Source organism: Gymnoscopelus braueri (assembly GCF_963280865.1).
Source record: "Gymnoscopelus braueri genome assembly, chromosome: 21".
NCBI lineage: Eukaryota > Metazoa > Chordata > Actinopteri > Myctophiformes > Myctophidae > Gymnoscopelus > Gymnoscopelus braueri.
The window spans coordinates 28,639,045-28,659,993 of NC_137623.1; the positions used below are offsets into that span (position 1 = coordinate 28,639,045).

General features: G+C 41.9%; 1 protein-coding gene across 1 annotated transcript in view; it reads left to right on the top strand.

Moving 5' to 3' along the window:
* Window positions 1–20,949, top strand: part of pola1 (polymerase (DNA directed), alpha 1) — an 81,984-nt gene that overhangs the window by 12,541 nt on the left and 48,494 nt on the right. Inside the window, exons 16-26 of the mRNA XM_080418164.1 lie at window positions 1,526–1,610; window positions 2,648–2,709; window positions 3,168–3,257; window positions 3,722–3,838; window positions 4,294–4,469; window positions 6,609–6,738; window positions 7,370–7,489; window positions 7,982–8,069; window positions 8,347–8,471; window positions 8,581–8,730; window positions 8,982–9,104. Of these exons, the coding sequence (XP_080274290.1) occupies window positions 1,526–1,610; window positions 2,648–2,709; window positions 3,168–3,257; window positions 3,722–3,838; window positions 4,294–4,469; window positions 6,609–6,738; window positions 7,370–7,489; window positions 7,982–8,069; window positions 8,347–8,471; window positions 8,581–8,730; window positions 8,982–9,104 (1,266 nt within the window). The remainder of the gene's footprint in view (window positions 1–1,525; window positions 1,611–2,647; window positions 2,710–3,167; window positions 3,258–3,721; window positions 3,839–4,293; window positions 4,470–6,608; window positions 6,739–7,369; window positions 7,490–7,981; window positions 8,070–8,346; window positions 8,472–8,580; window positions 8,731–8,981; window positions 9,105–20,949) is intronic.

A 20,949-nucleotide genomic window follows, 5' to 3' on the forward strand; every position in this document is an offset into this window, starting at 1 on the left:
GATTGTACAATTATCTAGCCAGTCACACAAGCAATGCAACTAAATAGATCTCTCCTTGTAGAGGGTATTTGAGCAACCGAGTTAGCGGACACAACTCAGACCTGTGTCTCACTCTAATACTTTTAGGCCAGTATGGCCAGTAAGCCAGTAGGCCAGTAGGCCATTAGTCAAGTTAAGAGTCAGGTTATAAACCTAAAAAAGTAAACGCAAACAACAACGTAACAACAAATTACTGACATGAAATATACACACAAAACTATAAACCATATCAGAAATATATTATCGTCGTGTAAACACGCTCTCAATTCTTACCGTCAGTCTCTCGGAGCTCGAAATGGAAAATTACAAACAGCAATAACACCCTGGTAACTTGCGTAGAACACTTTGTCCTGATAGTGAGCATCCACTCCATTTATATCGGTTTGGTCTACCCATGTAGGTGTAACCTTCTGTTGATTAATCATGTGACTTGTGTATTGTCTTAACTGTGGAAACACAGGCTTTAGCACTGTTCTAAACAGTAGCCACTGTCAGCTCCTCATCTGACCTAATCAATCAACATGCCCTCATGTGACACTTAAGTGACATGTGTAAAGTCCACTGCTGTGCTGTGGCTTTTAGAATTTGTATATATTTGTACCTTCGGATTGTAACTTAAGTTTATAACTCCAAATAAGCAGTATTAACCTTCATATAAGCATGTATCAACTCCTAGAATAGAGATATTCTAGGAGTTGATATATATATAATATAGAAAATAACTCGGCCTATCACTCCGGTATAAGATCCTAAATAAGCAGGAAATACACACATAATAATAATCACAATAATAACCGCAAACTTCAGGCGCTGGAAGGCCCTGGATAATTCTACAGTGATATATAAGTTCATAATGCATCTTGATGTGACTGTGAGCTTGCAGATTGGCTGTTTTCACTACAATGTCAATTTCGTTTTTTATACCTGGTGTTTCATCGGGATGGGGGACAATTATTTTAGCACTTAGTGACTGCACCTTTCAACAGAATAGATTAGAACAAGATAAACATCTATGTAAGCACACAAAACAAGTATTATTTTAACGGGACAATTTGGTAGTGAATGTTGAAAACTGGGACATTTTAGTGTTTTAGAGATATTTGTCATGGACTTGGGAAACACAGCTTAAACCTGGGGCCAGTAAGCAAATTGGTGATGACAATGATGGCTGCCTTGAAACATAAGGGACCAGTTGTGTCATGCATGCTCTGGGCCCTAGCTTACCTTACCCCTTATGCCTAAACGTATTAGCCATATTTTACTATTTTGAAAAACATTTTCATTTTTTGTTTTTGCAATGGCTCCATATCTGAAAATGTTCAGGGCCCCAAACTGTACAAGTCTACCAAGTTTCACGCTTTTATGAAAAAGTGAACGATTTTCGCCTCAATCCACCGGACTAAATGGGTTAAGGTAAGGTTCAGTCAGAGAGTCATCATGTGATGCAAGGACGTGTCTGATCGTAGTACTTTCCCTGTGTATGCAGATCGTGTCACTGGCTGCACTAGTGCATCATCAGTTCCATGTGGACAAAGCCCCCCCACGACCGCCATACCAGACCCACTTCTGTGGTGAGTAGGGCTGTCACGATTAATTGTGTTTTTGGCATTGAACAATGGAACATATGAATTAACACTTAATTTCTGGGTGCCTTTTAGGCTTCGTAATAAAAAATTGCACAGGGCAGATACGATAAATAACTTAAATATACAAAGAAATTACTGACATTTAATAATTTTCAAAATAGTAGAAATTGCTGATCGTGGCGCGTTGTAAGCTTGTAGATCAACTATTTCTGCTATTTTTGGAAAATGTTTGAAAATGTATGAAATTGTTTCACCATGGATACGATTATGACAAGTATGCAAAATAAGATTCTCTCAAATAATTGCGATTAGGCGATTATGTGATCGCGGTGCCCACAAGTGCAGAGTGGGACATCACTGTGTCGTGTAAATCATCGCTGTCTGGCGGAAACCTTGTCCAATTAATTATTTCCGTCACAAGGCTCTTGTTAATACTTATTAAAGTATGGAACAAAGACGAGTAATAGAATTTTTGTTGAAGGTGTAAATTGATATGCCATTAATTTACATAAAAAGTTTAAATTATGGTGATTAATTAAGGTTTCCCGAAAGCAACGAAATGAACCATCTTTGTCTTGATTTGGTCATATTTTCTCAAAACATCATTGATGATGCAATGCAACAGTGTACAGTACCTCATTTACCTTAAATTATACTGATGTAAGCCATTTATAGAATATTTCATATTATTCATTAATGCACCAAAGAACTCTGTGTTGCTCAACACAGGTACACACACACACACACACACACACACACACACACACACACACACACACACACACACACACACACACACACACACACAGGAAAGAGTGTTATTTTATGCTGGCCAGTGTATAAAATGTTCCAATATGATAGACTTTTTAAATTAATTATAAGTTAATATATATATTAAACATCCTGAAATTCATCTCCTCTTTATGTCTTTAACGCTTTCCCTTTTACCAGCTGTACTCGGAAGCCTGGTTTCAATAAATAAATACTTATTTACACTTGTCAATTGTGGTGTTGTGTTTCAGTGGTCAGTAAACCCAGCGACTGCATCTTCCCCTACGACTTCAAAGATGTTGTGAGGAAGAAGGTGAGTCTGTCTGAGTGATCACCTGGCCTAGTTGTTGTCGTGGTTCAACCACTTTTATTTAGCGTCATGCCTTCGGAAACAAACGATATACAAGCTTGTAACGTGTTGCATCGCAAGGCGTTATGAGCTTGTAGATCTGGTATCTATATATATTTTTTGGTTTTTGCCTATGGAAGTGGGAAAAACTTTGTTCGCATAATATTGATGCTGCTAATGTCAGATAAATATGACAAACTGTTGGCTACAACTATTTCATTAGGATTGTAAACACTAAAGACTTTTTTTAATGGATGCGGTTTTCATATTTTGGTTTCTGTTGATCTTTTGAAATGTAAGATACTACAGACATTTTGTGACTCATTTCGATACATTACAACGTGAAAAAACTGTCTGTTGTGTAGCTGCAGAAGTCTGCATGTCATGTCTGAGCTGCTGTTTACTGTGTTTGTGTGTGTCAGAATGGGAAGGTGGAGATAGCAGCTACAGAGAGGACACTGCTTGGTTTCTTTCTGGCCAAGATGCACAAAATCGACCCTGATGTCCTGGTGGTGAGTAGGACACTTCTTACTTTGTAGGGATGAAACTAGGGCTGGCTGATATGGACAAAATAAAATTATATATTTGACCAGATACCTCAATATCCATATTGTGATTATAATACGGTATTGTGACGATAAAATCTAATATATTTTTTGACCAGATTCCTCTATATCGATTTTTTTTTAATTACTTGTCTTTGTTCCATACTAAACTAACTTCAAATGTTTTGGTTATGTTATGTAAGTAATTTCAAGATGACTGGGGCTTATAATGGAGCCTAATTTTACTGTCATATTATGTTCCAAATCACATAGATGGAATTGACTAATCAAAAAACATTATGGACCGATTAATCAATAATCAATTATCTTAACTTAACTGTCAAGTGCATAAGAATATGGCTTCATCAGAAGGTCAAATGATTGCGTAAGATTTAGGCAACGCACTGATTTGTCAATTTCACTTCTGTCAGGGTCACGATATCTTTGGCTTCGACCTGGAAGTCCTACTGCAGCGGATCAACGTGTGCAAGGTCCCTCACTGGTCCAAGATTGGACGCCTGCGAAGGGCCAACATGCCCAAATTAGGGGTGAGAAAGAAGAGCAACGATACAAAGAATGAAAACCAACTGATTGTGTCAGTAGCAGTGTTATGGGGTGAAACCGATAATCAAAATAATCAACAATAGACTTTAATAAAAAATAAAAGCATTTGGAGGACAAATTTCACATTTAGCTTTTTTCCTTCAAAATAGTGAAAATAGCAGATCTACAAGCTCACAACAGGTCGTGATGCGACCCGTTGTGAGCTTGTAGATCAGCTATTGTCACTATTTTTGAAATGGGGATTAAGTGTTTAATCAGACTAATCAATTGAGAGAAAAATCGTCAATTTTGTTGATATAAAAAGTAAAAACTTCTCGATTGATCGAAAACGTAATCAATAGAAGATGATCGATAGTTGCAACCCTACAGTTTTACATGCAGCCTATGCAAATATATCACATACGTGTGTGTGTGTCTGGATGTGCTTGTGTTCTTAAAGGGTCGCGGCGCCTTCGCAGAGAAGAACGCCACCTGTGGTCGTCTGGTGTGCGACGTGGAGATCTCAGCCAAGGAGCTGATTCGCTGTAAAAGTTACCACCTGACCGAGCTGACGGCCCAGGTGTTGAAGATGGAGAGAGCCACCATCCCACAGGAAAACATTCGGAATCTCTACGGGTGTGTGTGTGTGTCTTCATGCTGCAGCCATTTGTTTCAGGTGTAATGCTGTTTTCACACTAGCAGCTACTGGCTACCATTCATTTTCAATGGAAGCCAGCGACATGAAGATACAAAGCGACGATTTTTTCAAAAATACAAGCTCATAGTGTGGCGCTAAGTGACACGCTATGAGCTTGTATATCTGCTATTTATGAATAGCCAAATAATAGAATAATACTGTAGTTAAAGTGGTTAAAATATAGCTACAGTGTACATATCTAAAATGACACTGATGCTCTCCCGGTTTTGATGGGTTAACCATTTCCACTCACCTTAACCAGTGTGAACACAGCATAACGTCTAAATCCATTCACCAGTGGATCCAATGTAGTTATTATTTAGTCACAGAGCTCTTGTTGATACTTTATATTCTTATAAAACCCACAGACAGACTTAACCACTTTCACCCTGTCATCCCTATTTTTTGGCATATTATTATTATTATTATTAGGTGTTTGACTTCTTTCAAAAATAGCTGATCTACAAGCCCAAAATCATGAGCTTATAGAGATCTATTTCCGCTACTTTTGTGTGACACTGTCATACGATGGATGATGATTAAAAAAATATTTGAATATTTACTTATATTATACACTATACTATATTCAATAAATACCCTTTTGTTTGCTGTGTAAAATGTATTTATATAAATATTTTTTTAAATCTATGGGAAAAATGAATGGGTTTGCTGTCTGTGGCATCACAAAATGGCCTCCACTGTTATGCCCTATACCAGTGGTTCTCAAACTTTTTCATGTCAAGGACCCCCAAATTGACACTTGTTAGCCCATAAGAGAAGATTTTTAAGGCTCTAGCAGTGATTCTCAACCATTTTAATTTCAATGACCCCCAGTTTGACATGCATTAGGCTACGAACCCCCATTTAACACATTCCATGCCAGAGTTTAATCTCATAATGTACTCACCAGTGCCAGCGTTTTATTGTTGTTTTTTTGTTTTTTTCATGTCGCCACAGACCTCGCTAAATAAGTTAAAAGTGCGCGTTCATTTGGTTCTAAACACACAGCGGATCCGTGAGAAACGGCCAACGAAAACAGTTTCCAAATGCGAGCCGCCATCTTGAAGATACAGCCGATAACGGTAAACAGTGATCAGCGAGGAGAAAAACAACAACCGAGAAAATCGAGTTTTAAACAGGATCCCAGACAGGAAGCGGATACGATCGAAAAAAACGGAACCCGAATAATTCCGTTTCCGACCGGAAACGGAAATGGATAAAAAAAATTCGGAAAGTGCACCTGGGGCACTTTCAATGGGAATCGGCGGTTCGCGTAGATCTACGCGACTGGCACGCTGCGGCTTTAAATAGGTTCGCGTAGATCTACGCGATTGGCATTCAATGTGTTAATGGCATTTCTATCTTTGGGACCCCAATTTATATTGTAAAATCAATGTTTGTTTTTTTTACATAATTTTTGTCCCGCGATTTTTGTAACCCATTTTTTTCACCCGGTGCCAATTTCCTATGTGATCCTGGGCGCTACACCAGCCCTACATCAGCACTACACCAGACCCCCACAGTAGGGAGGCCAGGGCCGAGCTCATGCTTCCTTCAGGCATGAGAGCCAACTGACCACCTTGTCACCTGACAGGGGGGAGTTTCCCTGGTTGGACGTAGCGCGTGGAAGGAACACGTTATTCCAACCAGTTCCCTTCCCCTCCATCAGGCGCCCCAGCTGTCATGGGGGAGGCGGTATAGCGACCAGGATTACTACATGTTTTTGTGAGGGTATTAACTACCCAAGGAGACACGGGGAGAACATGCAAACTCCACACAGAGTAGGCCCTTTCACCAACCCCACCTAGGGTATGGGCGCTGATGGTAAAATCAATGTTAATTTAACTCTTGAGAGTGTACAAATGGAACCAAATGGACCCATTCATAACGGTCCATTTGGTTCCATTTTTACACTCTCTGAGTTACAGACCCATAAGGGTCCATTTGGTCCCTAACTATCTATCATTTAGCCCGGGACCCCCTGGAACTCCCTCAAGGACCCCTGGGGGTCCCTGGACCCCACTTTGAGAACCAATGCCCTGTACAGTATATAATATATGTGTGTGTTTGTGTATCAGTGACTCCGCTCATCTGCTGTACCTGTTGGAGCTGACATGGACAGATGCCAAGCTCATCCTCCAGATGATGTGTGAGCTCAACGTGCTGCCGCTGGCCCTGCAGATCACCAACATCGCCGGCAACGTCATGGTAACGCACACCACGAAACCTCAGTAATGGGTTCCATGCAGCAGCAAGGAGTGCTGCTCTCTAAGGACAGTGGTTCTCAAACTTTTTCATGTCAAGGACCCCCAAATTGATATGTATTTGGCCGCGGACCCCCCACCTGAAAAGTTTTTGCCGGGGGACGCCCAGAAGAGAAGATTTATGTAAAAAAGAAAATATCCAAAATTTTAAAAATAGCAGATATACAAGCTCTGCCATTTTTTTAATAGCCAAAGTATAAAAAAAGTGGTTAAAATGATTCTGATGCTAGATTAACACATTTAGCTGGGGACCCCCTGGTACCCCCCCCCAAGGACCCCTGGGGGATCCCGGACCCCACTTTGAGAACCGATGCTCTAGGACAGCGGTTCTCAAACTCAAAAGTTGTCGACATGTTTCGACCTACAGAGGTCTTCGCCCCGGTCAAAACACGTTGGTGTTTACCTTGTTATTATAAAGGCTGTTTCCTCCTTTATACAATTGAATTGAGTGCCCGGATTCTCAGTTTTTATCTCAAACTTTTAGCTTAATTGCCTCTCCCAACCAGCCTGGTTATGTGCTTGTGTGCCCCATTCCCCCCCCCCTCACCATCCTGCTACCTGTTTGTTGTCTTTAGTCTCGTACTCTGATGGGCGGTCGCGCAGAGAGGAATGAGTTCCTGCTGCTTCACGCCTTCCACGACAAGGACTACATTGTCCCCGACAAACCCTCCTTCAAGAAGGCTCAGCAGGAGATGGTACTGACTTGCGCGCGCGTGCGCACACACACACACACACACACACACACACACACACACACACACACACACAATATATATTGTCTATTGGGCTATTAACCGCAAACTGAAAATGTAGAACCAATAAGAGACTTAATCTTGCTCATGTAGGATAATCGAGATGCATAAAAAGGTATACAGTACCGGTATATATTTATAGTTTTTTGTTTTGTTGTATATATATATATTTTTAATAGATTTATAATCAAATTCGAATGAAACGCATCGCACTGTCAGCTGGATCTGCTATTTTCACCTTTTTTTTTTTTGCCGTTCATTAATCGTAATTGAGGCAAATGGTTGAAACAATCATGATACTGATTTGAAGTCATATTGCCCAGCCCTAGTTAGGACACTAATATTTTCTTAATAGAGTAGTCTCTGTATAAATGATTATTTTAATTTGGACTTTATTAAAATGTTGTGGTTGTGTTCCTCATGTGGGCCCATCAGGAGGGAGAGGAGGAGGGCGATGCGGGTAAAGGCAGGAGGAAGAAGAAGCCAGCGTATGCTGGTGGTCTGGTGCTGGACCCCAAAGTCGGTACGTCTCCCTCTGGCTTTTAAAGAGTCTGCACCTTTAACACTGTTTTGTCTCTCCAGACAAACATGCTTTGGAAAACTCTTTCTGCCTCTTTTATGTGAATGTGTCCTATCATATATTGTGCATATATCATTGTGCTTTCTTTCTTTCTCTATCACTTGATCTGCCAATGTGTTGTGCTCACTGCTTCTCTCCGTCTCTGTCTCTCTCTGTCTCTGTCTCCGTCTGTAACAGTGTGTTGTGATTGCCGCTCACGTCTCTCTGTCTCCCTCCACAGGTTTCTATGATAAGTTCATTCTGCTGCTGGACTTCAACAGCCTGTACCCGTCCATCATCCAGGAGTTCAACATCTGCTTCACCACCGTACAGAGAGCGGCTCACACCACCCGCAAGAAGAACGAGGTGGGTTCTTCTTATTCGGGGCCGTGTCCACTGCAAGGTCATTACAGGATGCTGAATGCAACGTTCCAAGCCGGTTCTCACGCCTCATGTTTCCACCGTGTTTTAACAGGAGGACGAGTCGGACGAGATCCCGGAGGTTCCGGACCCCGACCTGGAGATGGGTGTTCTGCCCAAAGAGATCAGAAAGCTGGTGGAGAGACGCAAACAAGTCAAACAGCTGATGAAACAGCAGGACATCAACCCTGACCTCTACATGCAGGTACACACACACACACACACACACACACACACACACACACACACACACACACACACACACACACACACACACACACACACACACACACACACACACACACACACACACACACACACACACACACACACACACACACACACACACACACACACACACACACACACACACACACACACACACACACACACACACACATATACACATCGAGTCATCTTGTGTATTGTGACCTTTTGTTTTTGTGTGTGTGTTAGTATGACATCCGTCAGAAGGCTCTGAAGCTCACTGCTAACAGCATGTACGGCTGCCTGGGATTCAGCTACAGTCGCTTCTACGCCAAACCCCTGGCTGCACTGGTCACACACAAGGGCAGAGAGGTACACACACACACACACACACGTACACACACGTTTGCATCAACAACATAATGAGTGTCATTCACAAAACTCTTCTTACATTTGTACTATATTTTAGTGCAGTGAGGAGGACATTGCCAGTGGGCCCCCAAATAATTGTCAAAACACCTTTTATTGATATAAAAAACATGTAAAAAAAAAACCTTCATGCTATGTTTTCTTTAAAACCTTGAAAAATGAGTCCATGGTGATAAATTATAACTGAAAGTATATCGATCCAAGCCAGAACACAATCATTAAAATTAATTAAGTTGTGTTGGTGTATTGCTGCCTCTTAAGTAAAGACCTATGTCATATTTGTGAAACGTTTGCACAGCCTCGATTTGTGTGCATAGCGCAATGCCGTACACGTGTATCAAGTGATGAATGCCATCGTTTGTGATTGAAATTGAAATGCGTGTGACATTTACATAGATCAATGCCCCATTAAACGCCATTAGTGTCCGGGTAGCTCAGTCGGTAGAGACCTCGCCCTTGCAAGACAAGCGGGAGGGGCGGGCTGTTTTCCCTTCCAGGGCGACAATATGCGTGATGTCAGAGTGGTTCGCTACTGAGCCGAAATATGGCCCCAAAGAGCAAATTCAAACAATTAAAAGTACATTATCCAAAAACTAGAGGCATGATAGAATTTTAGGCAAAATTGTGCATGAAATTGGACACGTGGTCTGCTATAACATAGCTACTTCCCAGATGAGGGTCCTACCCAGATGACCCGGAAGTCCAACCACTTTGCGTTTGTATTAGTTAGGATGAAGAGGGCGCTGACTGGCGTTTCACTTTACTATGTGACTGGAGTGGAGGGAGTTTCAGTTTACACTTTACACAATAACAGTCAGGCAGCAGAGAACGCATATCCCTGTCTGTCTGTTGGCACCTCGGCGCTGAAGCCTAACCAATGGACCATTTTGCCGAACGAATTATTATCCAAGGATAATCGGCTTCTGTATGTATAGCCTCCTAGCGGCCTGTTTGTCGGGATGACGTCACAAACATGACCTATGGATATATGGTAATTCTTGCCTCAGAGCTGTGCTTTGTACAGCTCTGTGGTGGAAAGCCTGGTGATGCAAGTTTAGAGCTTCGATGTTCATTTAAAAGACTGCACGCAGTTTCACAAGTTCTGTAATAAGTTATAAATCCAGTAAAAGTACATTCAAAGTGGAACAAAGCTGGATATTTTTTCCAAGGACTCAAATCCTAAAATCCCTTCCACTTACGTCCACTAGAGGGCAATGCTGGATCAAGGTCCACAGTTCACCCTCAATCCCTCTCTTTCCTCACTAATCCCTCCCTCTTTCTTCATTCCCTCCTCTCATTACTCTCTCACTCTCTACATAACTCTCTCTCTAGCTACACCCCTTTCTGTCTCCTCCATTCCTTTTTAAATGTTTTTTTCCTTTTCTTTTCCCTGTGTGTCTGATTTTCTTTTGTCAAAATATGAAACCTGATTAATTATGTGAAACCGATAGGCCCGTGTAACACTCTACATTAACATAATACCACACACACACACACACACATGCAAAGTGTGATTGTGTAATGAGGTCTCTCAACACGGGCGTATATAAAATGAGCCTACACAGACGCACGAGTGTGGATTGCATGACATAAACGGCTATTTTTGGAGATTGTGGTATTGTATGGGTAACTGAACACCACACACACGCACACACACACACAGTCGCGCCATGCCAGCGGTGGTGTTCATGTGTTCATTTAATGAGCTCTAACAATACATGCACTCAGCACAGTGGCGTTGGGACGGACTGGGTCCCCAGGGGAGCCTTTTTATTATGATCTCCTTACACACACATTGTGCTTCCTAATAGAGGGCAGGGCAGTAACTCGCAACACAACTCTGCCTGTGTAACACACACGCTTATGAGTGCGTGTGTGTGTGTTATTTTGCTTGGGCTATTTGTGCCTCCCAAGTCATGCTCCTTGTTCAGTTGACAGATCTACATAGTGGAAGGTGTGTGTTTGATGAATTGGTACAGGTGTAATGCCCCCCCCCCCCCCCAAATAAGCAGGTCCAGGCTTATTACTTGTATTCTTGTCAACAGCCAGGGGTGAATGGGTTAGTTACATTACACTTTACCACCCTCTCCTGTCTCTCACACTGCAGACTCTCACAGTCAATTTAACACTGAGGATTTTATTGTGTGTGCATGCATGTTGTTTACCACAGCCGGAGCATGTGTTTTGCTTTGTGAATGGGGTGTCTACAGGCCCACCTTTTTTTTTCTCTTCTCTTTCTTCTAAAGTGTCGTTAAATTGAATTACGTAAATGTAAGGCCTGGAGATAAAACGGGGATCAGTCTAGCATGCACGGCTTGCGTGTCAGAGGCCATACAAATGTCTACTTTCTACTTGTCACTCTATACCCGCGTCTGTAACAGACCTGTGTACTTCTCTCTCTGTTTTGCGGCAAACCTGGGCTCGAATTATATTCCCTGATCTGCATCAGAATTGTCAACAAACTTGTCAAACAAGTCCCATATAATGCCTTTATTTTATGGCATTTACGTACTATACTGAATATAGTGGAGAGTGATGGGAGAGGTTTTTAGAAAGTTCAATATACTCTAGGAGGTCCTAGAATCTAGGACAGTGGTTCTCAAAGTGGGGTCCTGGGACCTCCTAGGGGTTCCTTGAGGCGTTTCCCCCGGGGATCCCCGGCAAAACTAGTTGATGTATCATCACAATCATTTAACCACTTTAAGCCTATATCCATTGACAAAAGCATTATAAATGTAACTGTGTTGTTTTACATTCTTTTGCCTAATAAAAATTTCAATCAATCAAATCAATTTGAAATAGCAGATCTACATGCTCACACAACGCATAAATAAATGTTTAAAATTTTTGAATATCTTTGAAACATTTTAACAATACAAATCTTGTATGGGGGTTACCTGGCACAAAATATTTTCAAAGGGGGCACGCGGTCAAATGCATATTAATTTGGGGGTCCTTGACATGAAAAAGTCCACGAGAACCACCGCTCTTGGAACCCAGAGCATTTGGATTGGAGCGGCAGCCTGCTGAGGCTGCAGGCTGTCAGGACTCTCTGCCTGGCTGTTTCCTGGTGTTTACTGTGTAGCTATGATCATAGATACGGCTATTTATACTGCAGGTTCATCTGGACAGCACTAATATACTAATGGAGCAAAACGCTCCCGTTCCCACTTTGGCCGACGAATGAAAAAAGTCGAGGGGATAAACTGCTCGCGTGAAGACAGAAAAACCCAAACATCTTTTTAAAATAATTTATATCTCAATCCCCCAAATCAAATCACCCAAATTTTTTTTTATTTCTATTGATTAGTAACCCCCATGGAGACTTGAATTCATGGATATTTTTTTGTTTTTGTCACATTCCTAAGCCAATAATTTGATGACCAACGGACCGGTAGGTGGCGGTTCCGGTAGGAGACACAAAGGAGACTGCCGGTCATCAAATTATTGGCTTAGGAATGCGACAAAAACAAAAGAAATGTGAATTCAAGTCTCTATGGGGTGACTAATCGATAGAAAAAAAGTCATTTTGGGGGTGAACTATCCCTTTTTAAATGCAAAAATAACAAACTAACATAATTGTAGTTGGCTCCTGTTTTTATTAAATGGTGATTGTAAATGGTGCATTTATATAGCACTTTTATCCAAAGCGCTTTACATAGATTATGCATTACATTTACCCATTCACACACACATTCACACACCGATGGCGGAGGAAACCATGCAATGCACCATCGGGAGCAATTAGGGGTTCAGCGTCTTGCTCAAGGACACTTCGACACTAACTCTGGGGGAGCCCGGGATCGAACTGAGAACCTCACGGTTCCCATCCGGCCGCTCTACCGGCCACGCTACCCCTGAGCCATTGCCGCCCTATATACTGTGGTGTCATTTAAATGTGGCGTTTACGTATTTGCTCTGTCTTTATCGTCTTGACTGTATTGACCCGAGCACAATGAATTTCCATTGTGGACAATAAAGGACATCTAATCTAAAACGATCTATTATATCAGAAGTCTGAATGCATGGCCTCATGCCTACTGTATATGGGCTTAATAACTAATCTCTTTTGTGGTTTGGATAGCAGAACAAACGTGTCTCTCTGTAATTGGTTATTCCGACTGAAAACATCCTGAAAGACTAGCTTGTGTGCTGTGCATGTTGTGGGTTTAAGTTTTGGATCTTATCGCCCCCCTTACCCCTCAGTGTAATGATGGCAAAACTACATACAATCGATTTAAAAGTAAGGATTGGCCACTACAGGCCACTGCCACTGAATGCCTGAATTAGCGCATGCTACTTTCTCTGAACCCTGTGACATCTTGTTGAATCACCACATAATGCTTATATTTTCAGGAAAGCATATGAGGAAACTAAGCCAAACAAGAGGATAAAAAGGAGTGTGAGACTCGTATAGAGATGAAAGTAAACTAAATAAAACTTTGGTGTTAAACCGGAGCCCCGAGTTGCGTTAAACGGCCCTGGGCCAAGTGGTTCATGGTAGTTTGCGATCGCAGCGTTCCAAAATTACCAGCTGGCATTTATAGCAGGGTTTGTAGTGTATTTGTGGGTATTGCCCGTTAGCACCCCCTGCCCCCATTTTAATCATCACATTTGCACTCTACTTTCACATGGTGATTTAGGAGGCTTTTTATTTTTGTAATTGCAACATGGACACCGACCAGCAATGTAAATCCCCCTCATCCCACCCCTTCCTTGATGTCGCCCCCCTCCCCCCTCTTCTGTGGGGGCACACATTTGTGTGTGTGTGTGTGTGTGTGTGTGTGTGTGTGTGTGTGTAAATGTGCATGTGTTCTGCTTATTTATTGATTGGACGAGGTCTCGTCTTTCTGTCACTCTTGTTTTAAGCTGCGGCCCTAACACCCCCTACTCACCCCCTCACCCCGCCCCCTGTGGGAGAGCCAGGTCAGGCCAGGGCCCACAGTCGTTTCTCTAGCCCGAGGACGGGTTAAGGCGAGGGGTCTTAGGAGGAGATGACAGACCCTTGGCCACGGCTCCTCTGATCAGATTTGCCAAGTTAAGAAGGGAAAGCCCCCGGTTACCTCCATTAGCCACGTTGTTTGTGCAGAATGTCACTGTGGGTGGTGGTGGTGTGTGATTTGTATGACAGTATCTTATCTGTGTCTGTATCTCTGCATGGCTCTGCATGATTACATGTGTGTTGCTGTTTGTGTGCGTGTGCGTGCGCGCACATGCACGCCATACTGCACTGCGGTGTGAGCGACTGGTCGAACTCTGCCCTTTGTCGGGGAACCATTTGTTGTGGCCCTGTTATGTCCTGGTATGTGTGGGTATTAAGGGGGGGATGATGGGTATTAAGAGGAAGGTGAAGGTTTAGGGTTACACAGCTGAGGGTCCGCCACAGATTGATGCAACCCCCAACCCCGCCAGTGTTTTATTTTGGGTTCCTTTGTATGTTCGCCAAAGAACAGTTGGGGGCAGAGAAGAAGATACATGAAACGCTCAGTAATGTACACGTGTGTGTACTTATAATAGGCTGCTGCGTGTTCCACTGGCTCCAGGGAAATGTGCTTTTTATTCGTCCCACCAATCAAATCTAATCCAATTCGCAAGTGGACTTGATCCATTCTTTTCACCTGGGGCAGCAGTGGCTCAGTAGGTAGAGCGGCCGGAAGGCAACCTGGTTCGATCCTTGGCTCCTCGAATTGTCCCTGAGCAAGGCACTTAACGGCCTAACTGCCACCCTATGTGCTCACATGAGCAGCACACTGCTGGGTCAAATCAAATGCAGAAAATATATTTCTGTTCAGGGATCAGTATTATTAGCCTTTTTGTATTCTTTTCCTTATATATAATAAGCCCTTGATGGAAGGGAACTTCACTGGTACTTGGCTTGGCTGGTACAATCGACAAAATGTATCAAGTTCAACCTATTAATTTCAAGGACCCCTGCTAGCCTATGTACTGTAGCATTTTTCGAGCTACAAGGGGGAAGAAAATGGGAGCAAAGGAGTGTGGGTCTCCGTAACAACAAATGTTGCTGTACTCTGACCACATGCTCACACGACAAGTCGTGACAAAGAGGCTGGCATATTTATTGCGCAAATTGTTGTTGTTGTACTATATAGGTGAAATCTAGATTGTTTCCGGATAAGCCACCATTATTCACTCCACTTCCTCAAAACTACATAAGCCACGCCGAGAAGGCAGCTGCATTGACAGGGAATTCCAGCTGTAGGCGACAGGGACACAGCGACTTGGCAACACCTAACAACAAAGTGCTTGCCGGTGTGAGCGCAGGGTGAGGGTGGCACTAGCTTATCTCTGCCCGTGGTTTCTTTAATGTATCCGCCAGGCTTGGTTGTCTAGGGAGTGGTAAATTGTGGGTTGCAGCTAGGGGATGCATGATATATCAGTATCACCGTAGAATACAATATTATCGTTATTGAGCCGATATCAAAATAAATGTTACATTTATGTTTGAATGTGAAAACACCATCTCCGCCTCCCGGGCCTTCTGGCCTAGCAGAGATCTATGAAGTAGGTTTGTGACTGGTTGTCTCGGATTAACTGATTGTGAAAGTAATTGTTAGAAGACGTGATCCAAGGCATTGGTTCCCAACCGTTACTGGAGCAGGACCCACTTGAAAATCTTGAAAGTGTTCGTGGCCCACCCGTCTGACCACTGAACATTGGGTGGTCAGATGGATGGGCTGCGTGCATTTTCAGAGCATGTTTATTTTAATGATCAAGCAAATGATTAATGATCACAAATGATTAATGATCAAGCAAATGATTGTGTGCCGGCTTGGATGAGAGTTGCTAACGTAGTATATATTAACTTCCTATTTATTAGTATTACTATGAAAACTATTTTTTAAAGATTTTAAAGAAAGAAATACCATCACATTGATTTTTACAATCAATCTTTTTGTGATATTAATGATATATTCTCAATACAATCTTTGTGTCTTGCTAATTATTTGGGGGCACACTTGCAATATCCTCACGGTCCACAGGATCAACGGCCATATTTGCTTTTTGTCAGATCTGGGATTAATGAAGTGTGTGTGTGTGTGTGTGTGTGTGCACATGTGTGCGTGTCTCTTGCTAATCGAGTGATGTTAACAACACCAGTCTGTGGAAGCTGCTGATTGTTCTGGAACGCAGATTAGTTTGACCTCTGACACCCTTTGCCAGCAGTTCAGACATCCCTCAGCAGGTGTGTGTGTGTGTGTGTGTGTGTGTGTGTGTGTGTGTTTGCATGGGTGTGTGTACAGCCGTGTGTTGCTGCCCGTGGCATTTCTCAGGGTGGAGGTTGTCTCCCAGAAGTCATTCTGCTGTAATTGAGTCTCTGTCCTTGTGTTTAAAAACAGCCTGACAGTGACAGGAGCTTGTAGTTGACATTATTGTATGACATGAAGAGTGAAGAATGAATGGATGGATGACATGAAGGGTGATGCTGCGTTCAGACTGGCAGCTACAATAAGCTACAGGCTACCTTTCCTTTTCAAAGGAAGAGGGCGACATGAAGATGGAACGCAATGCCCAACGTTTGTAGCTGCTACAGTCTACAGTCCAAGTTTAGGTGGCTTCAACTGCAGCTACAAAAGTGTTGTTTAACTATTTCCACACGCCTTCTCTCTTCACAAAGTTCCCGCTTGTAATGGGGGACAACAAATGATTTCCATCAGCCAGTTCCATGTGCTTTTTATAGCCCCAGGCTTTATATTTTCCTTTTATGTTTTTCTCGCTCATCGGACACACGCTTGACATCATCGAGCATGTTGCTCAACAGCGACTCAGCGACACATATGCTGTGTCGCTTTGTATCTTTTTGTAGCTGCCAGTGTGAACACAGCATTAAGGATGGATGGATGGCAATGAAGAGAGAAGGATGGAAGGAAGAGTAAAGGAAGGATGGATGGAAGGAAGAGTGAAAGATGGATGACAAAGTGTGACAGATGAAGAGGTGCTGGGTGACGGAGCAGAGGGTGCAGGTGGTGGGTAAATGTCTGCTTGAGTTAGAGGGGTGTGCTTGGGTTAGAGAGGTGTCTGTGTGTGTGTGTGTGTGTGTGTGTGCACGTGCACGTGCCCTCGTGTAATGAAGCCTTGGTAAATATTGTTGCCCCCCCTGTGGTGCGCGTGCAGGTCCTATATCACCCCTGGATGGATGTCTCTGAATCACAAAAGCCATTTTTGAATTTCCCCGAATCAGATGTACAGTAAGTAGTGCCTAAGCCACCCAGCCCCGTCGCGGGACATGCTCGTATGCGTTTGTGTGCCGCTAAGGGGCCTGCATGTTTCCACGCTCTGCTAGGCCTCTTAAAGAGCTGGCTTTGCTCCTGATAGACATGAGCTTAACAAATAGTCACATGGGACCGATGCTGCTATTTCAGCTGCACTTGCTAGACTGCAGACGGTACAAGGTTTCAGAATCTAAACTACAAGTTTAGTAACACATCCTAATGAGGCCACCTGAGACCAGGCTTAATGGCAGGGATTATGATTGGTAATGGATTGATCTAGCATATGGCAAGCTATTATTGGCACTTAATAACACTTAATGAAGTGTTGTAATTGACCGGACCGTATATGGTTGCAATCGTGTTATTACAGATGATGGATTTATTAGTTAAAGTGTTTATTGTTTTCCTTTGGGAACCTGCGTTACTAAAAATAACTGTCCTGGAACCAGAGAACTCATTTCAACCGGCTTAATTTAATAATACAAGTATCAGTCCTGATATTAAGATTCAGCCTACTCCTATTGTGCAGGAATTGGGGAGGGCTTTGGCAAAATAATACAAACTGTAGCTTTGCATAGTACTTTTTCAATGGTTTGGCTGTGATGTAGGGCTGCAAAAGTTAAGTAAAATGATTTGATCTCATCAATTATAAAAATAATAATTCATTTAATTATTTTCTCATGAAAGTTACATGAGTGCATGCAGTGGTATCTTGATATTATATAATATAAACATAATCATTGTTTAATTAAACAATCATTGTAAAATAGACATATTTGCAGCCCTAGTGCAGATTTAAATCTCACCCAGCTTGTGGTTCCCAAGCCAAACTATAAAGTTGACTGTACTAGGGGTGCAACAATTAATCAATTAAATTGTTTATTAAACATAATCTCTAATCAAACATTTTATAAAATCATTTGTAATTGATCCATATTTTAGGCATGTCATTGTAGGTGAAAAGTTTTAAAAAATAAAACACATTTTTACTATTTTCACACTACACTAAGAGGTTAGTCAATTTATTGCTATACAAAATAATTAAAAAAAATATATATATTTAAAAAAACATGCTTCTGGATTATTCAAAAGTAATCGATAGAATAAAAGCTACGAAAATAATCAATAGTTTCAGCATTGGCTTGATTTCAGTTTCACCCAGCCTAGCTTGTGGTTCCCAAGCCAAACTATAAAGTTGAGAGTTGATGGTGGACAGCACAAGGTTTTAGAATGTAAACTATGAGCAGCTGGCTTAGTACCAATTACTGTGATTGATAACACATTAAAATGAAAGCATGGCTAGCCTTTATGGTTGGTGGAGGGTTGTAATCACTTATGGTAGCTTGACTGGATGGAATGGGCATCGCTATTCAGACCTCAACATTATACGGAGTGATAATTTAAGATGGCTGCTATAGAAATGTCTGATAAGATTGTCATGATAATTATCCTTGGATTGGTGTACAAGGTTAAAAGCTGTTGAAGTTGGCTTATTATGAAAAATGTCATGTCATTTGGTTTATCACTCTAATGATGGTTATATTCAACAGTTTGTTTAGTTTCATCATAAACTGACTCATGAATTGGTGCACATGTCAGGCAGCTCTTTTTAAATGCATTTCAAAGCACATTTGTGATATTAAAATGTTGGGGTATGATTCTGTAACCATTTTTTAAAACGGTGGTTTAAAAACTGATTAAATGAGGAAGTGTCCTTTCTGTCTGTTCAAGTACTGTGGCTGTAATTGATTACACGGAAGCATTGCTGTCATAACCGTAGTTATTTTAGGTCTGTTTGTGTGTGTGCGCGCGCGTTCTTAGCCGGTTATATTTAATCAGGCAGGGCTTTACAATAGATTGACCCTCCATACAACAGCCATGAGAACACAGCTATGGCATCTGCCAGGACAGGTGTGTGTCTGTGTGTGTGAGATCTTTTAGTACAGGCTCAAATTTGCATGTACTATGTAGGTGTGCATTTGTGAGTGTACATGTGAAACAATGATACTGACAAAAGGGTTCATGTTATTATTTATGACATGTTGGGCATTGTTGGCACAGGACAGGCTCTTTATTCTGAGTGGTTTGTCTAAGCGCATGCACATTCTCAAGCGGGTGTGTACACGTATGAGAGCCTGACCAATGTCAGATTTTTGGGGTTGATGTCAATCCCGATTTTGGAGAGTCCTAGACCACCGATAAACAATGTTTTGACTGATAATTTTGTTTACAAAAGAAAAAAGTGCAAAATCTTGAGATTAAAAAAAAATCATTAAATGTTAATTTGAGAACAATTAACTTATACGCAAACAAATAAACAAAACACAACCTTTTAAAATTCATTTTGTTTTTTACTTTATTCAACTTATATAGATAAAAATGTTTAAAAGGTAAATATTTGGGACACGTCTGCTGCATAATTGTCGATACCGATGTTGTCATAAAAGTTAAATTATGTCCAAACCGATATATCAGTTGGACTCTATAGTCTATACAGTACACACACAAACACACATAACATGCGTCTTGACAGCACTGTGTTCCTCTACTGTTACTATTTCAGGCTTTCCACTGTCATCCCCAAAATGCTTCTCAGCCGTGCGCTTTTCAAAACAATCATCACTGAGGCTCCCGGCTCTTTTTACAAGGGCCTCCATGCCGTTCTGAGGTTTAACATTCCACCTCTGATCTGCTCATCAGCGCACTGTGGTGTGTGTGTGTGTGTGTGTGTGTCTGCATGTACTGTGCGTTGGTGGAGGGGGTGGGGTGTCAAAGTGGAAGAATGAAGGAGGACTCTGGGAGATGACCTCTCAACAACTGTCTCATTTATCCAATCTGTCTTATAACCAGCACCATGTCTGTCGCTGTGTGTGTCAGTCATTAAACCAAGCAGGTCAATTAAGACCTGAATCCTTGTTTTAAACGACAAGCTGGCACAATTAAACGACAAGCTGGCACAAAAAAAACAAAAGACTTCTTCGGAGGGTCGACGGATTACAATAAAAGGAACACTACAGAGAGACATGACAACATGACACATAAATCACTAAGAGATAAGACCAGCAAAATGGCACAACAACAGCTGGGAAACGGTGCAGGCATCACAACAAGACAGAGACACCCGTCAATTAGCTGGACAGGACACGATAACATTCAGAGCTCATGTACTGACACACAGGTGCACTCGCGAAGACGTGATCGAAAGATGCCGTTTTAAAAGCTATGAAATAGCAGGTCAAGAGCCAAGAAAACAAAAATGAATGATGGCATTGTTTTAAAGACGTGTGGGTATTACAGTAGGTGTTGGATAAAAAAATATCTGAAGCCCTGTAACTATCTGATGATATATTATATTATATTTACATTTTATGTACAGTACATAATCCCTTCCATAAGAAGCATTCAAGTGACTCGCTATACATCATCCCTTACATAGGATGCTATTGAGTGACTCGATGCACATCGTCCCTAACATAGGAATCATTCAAGTGACTATGTACATTGTACATCATCCCTTACAAAAGAAGCATTCGAGCGGGTCGCTGTACATCAGCCCT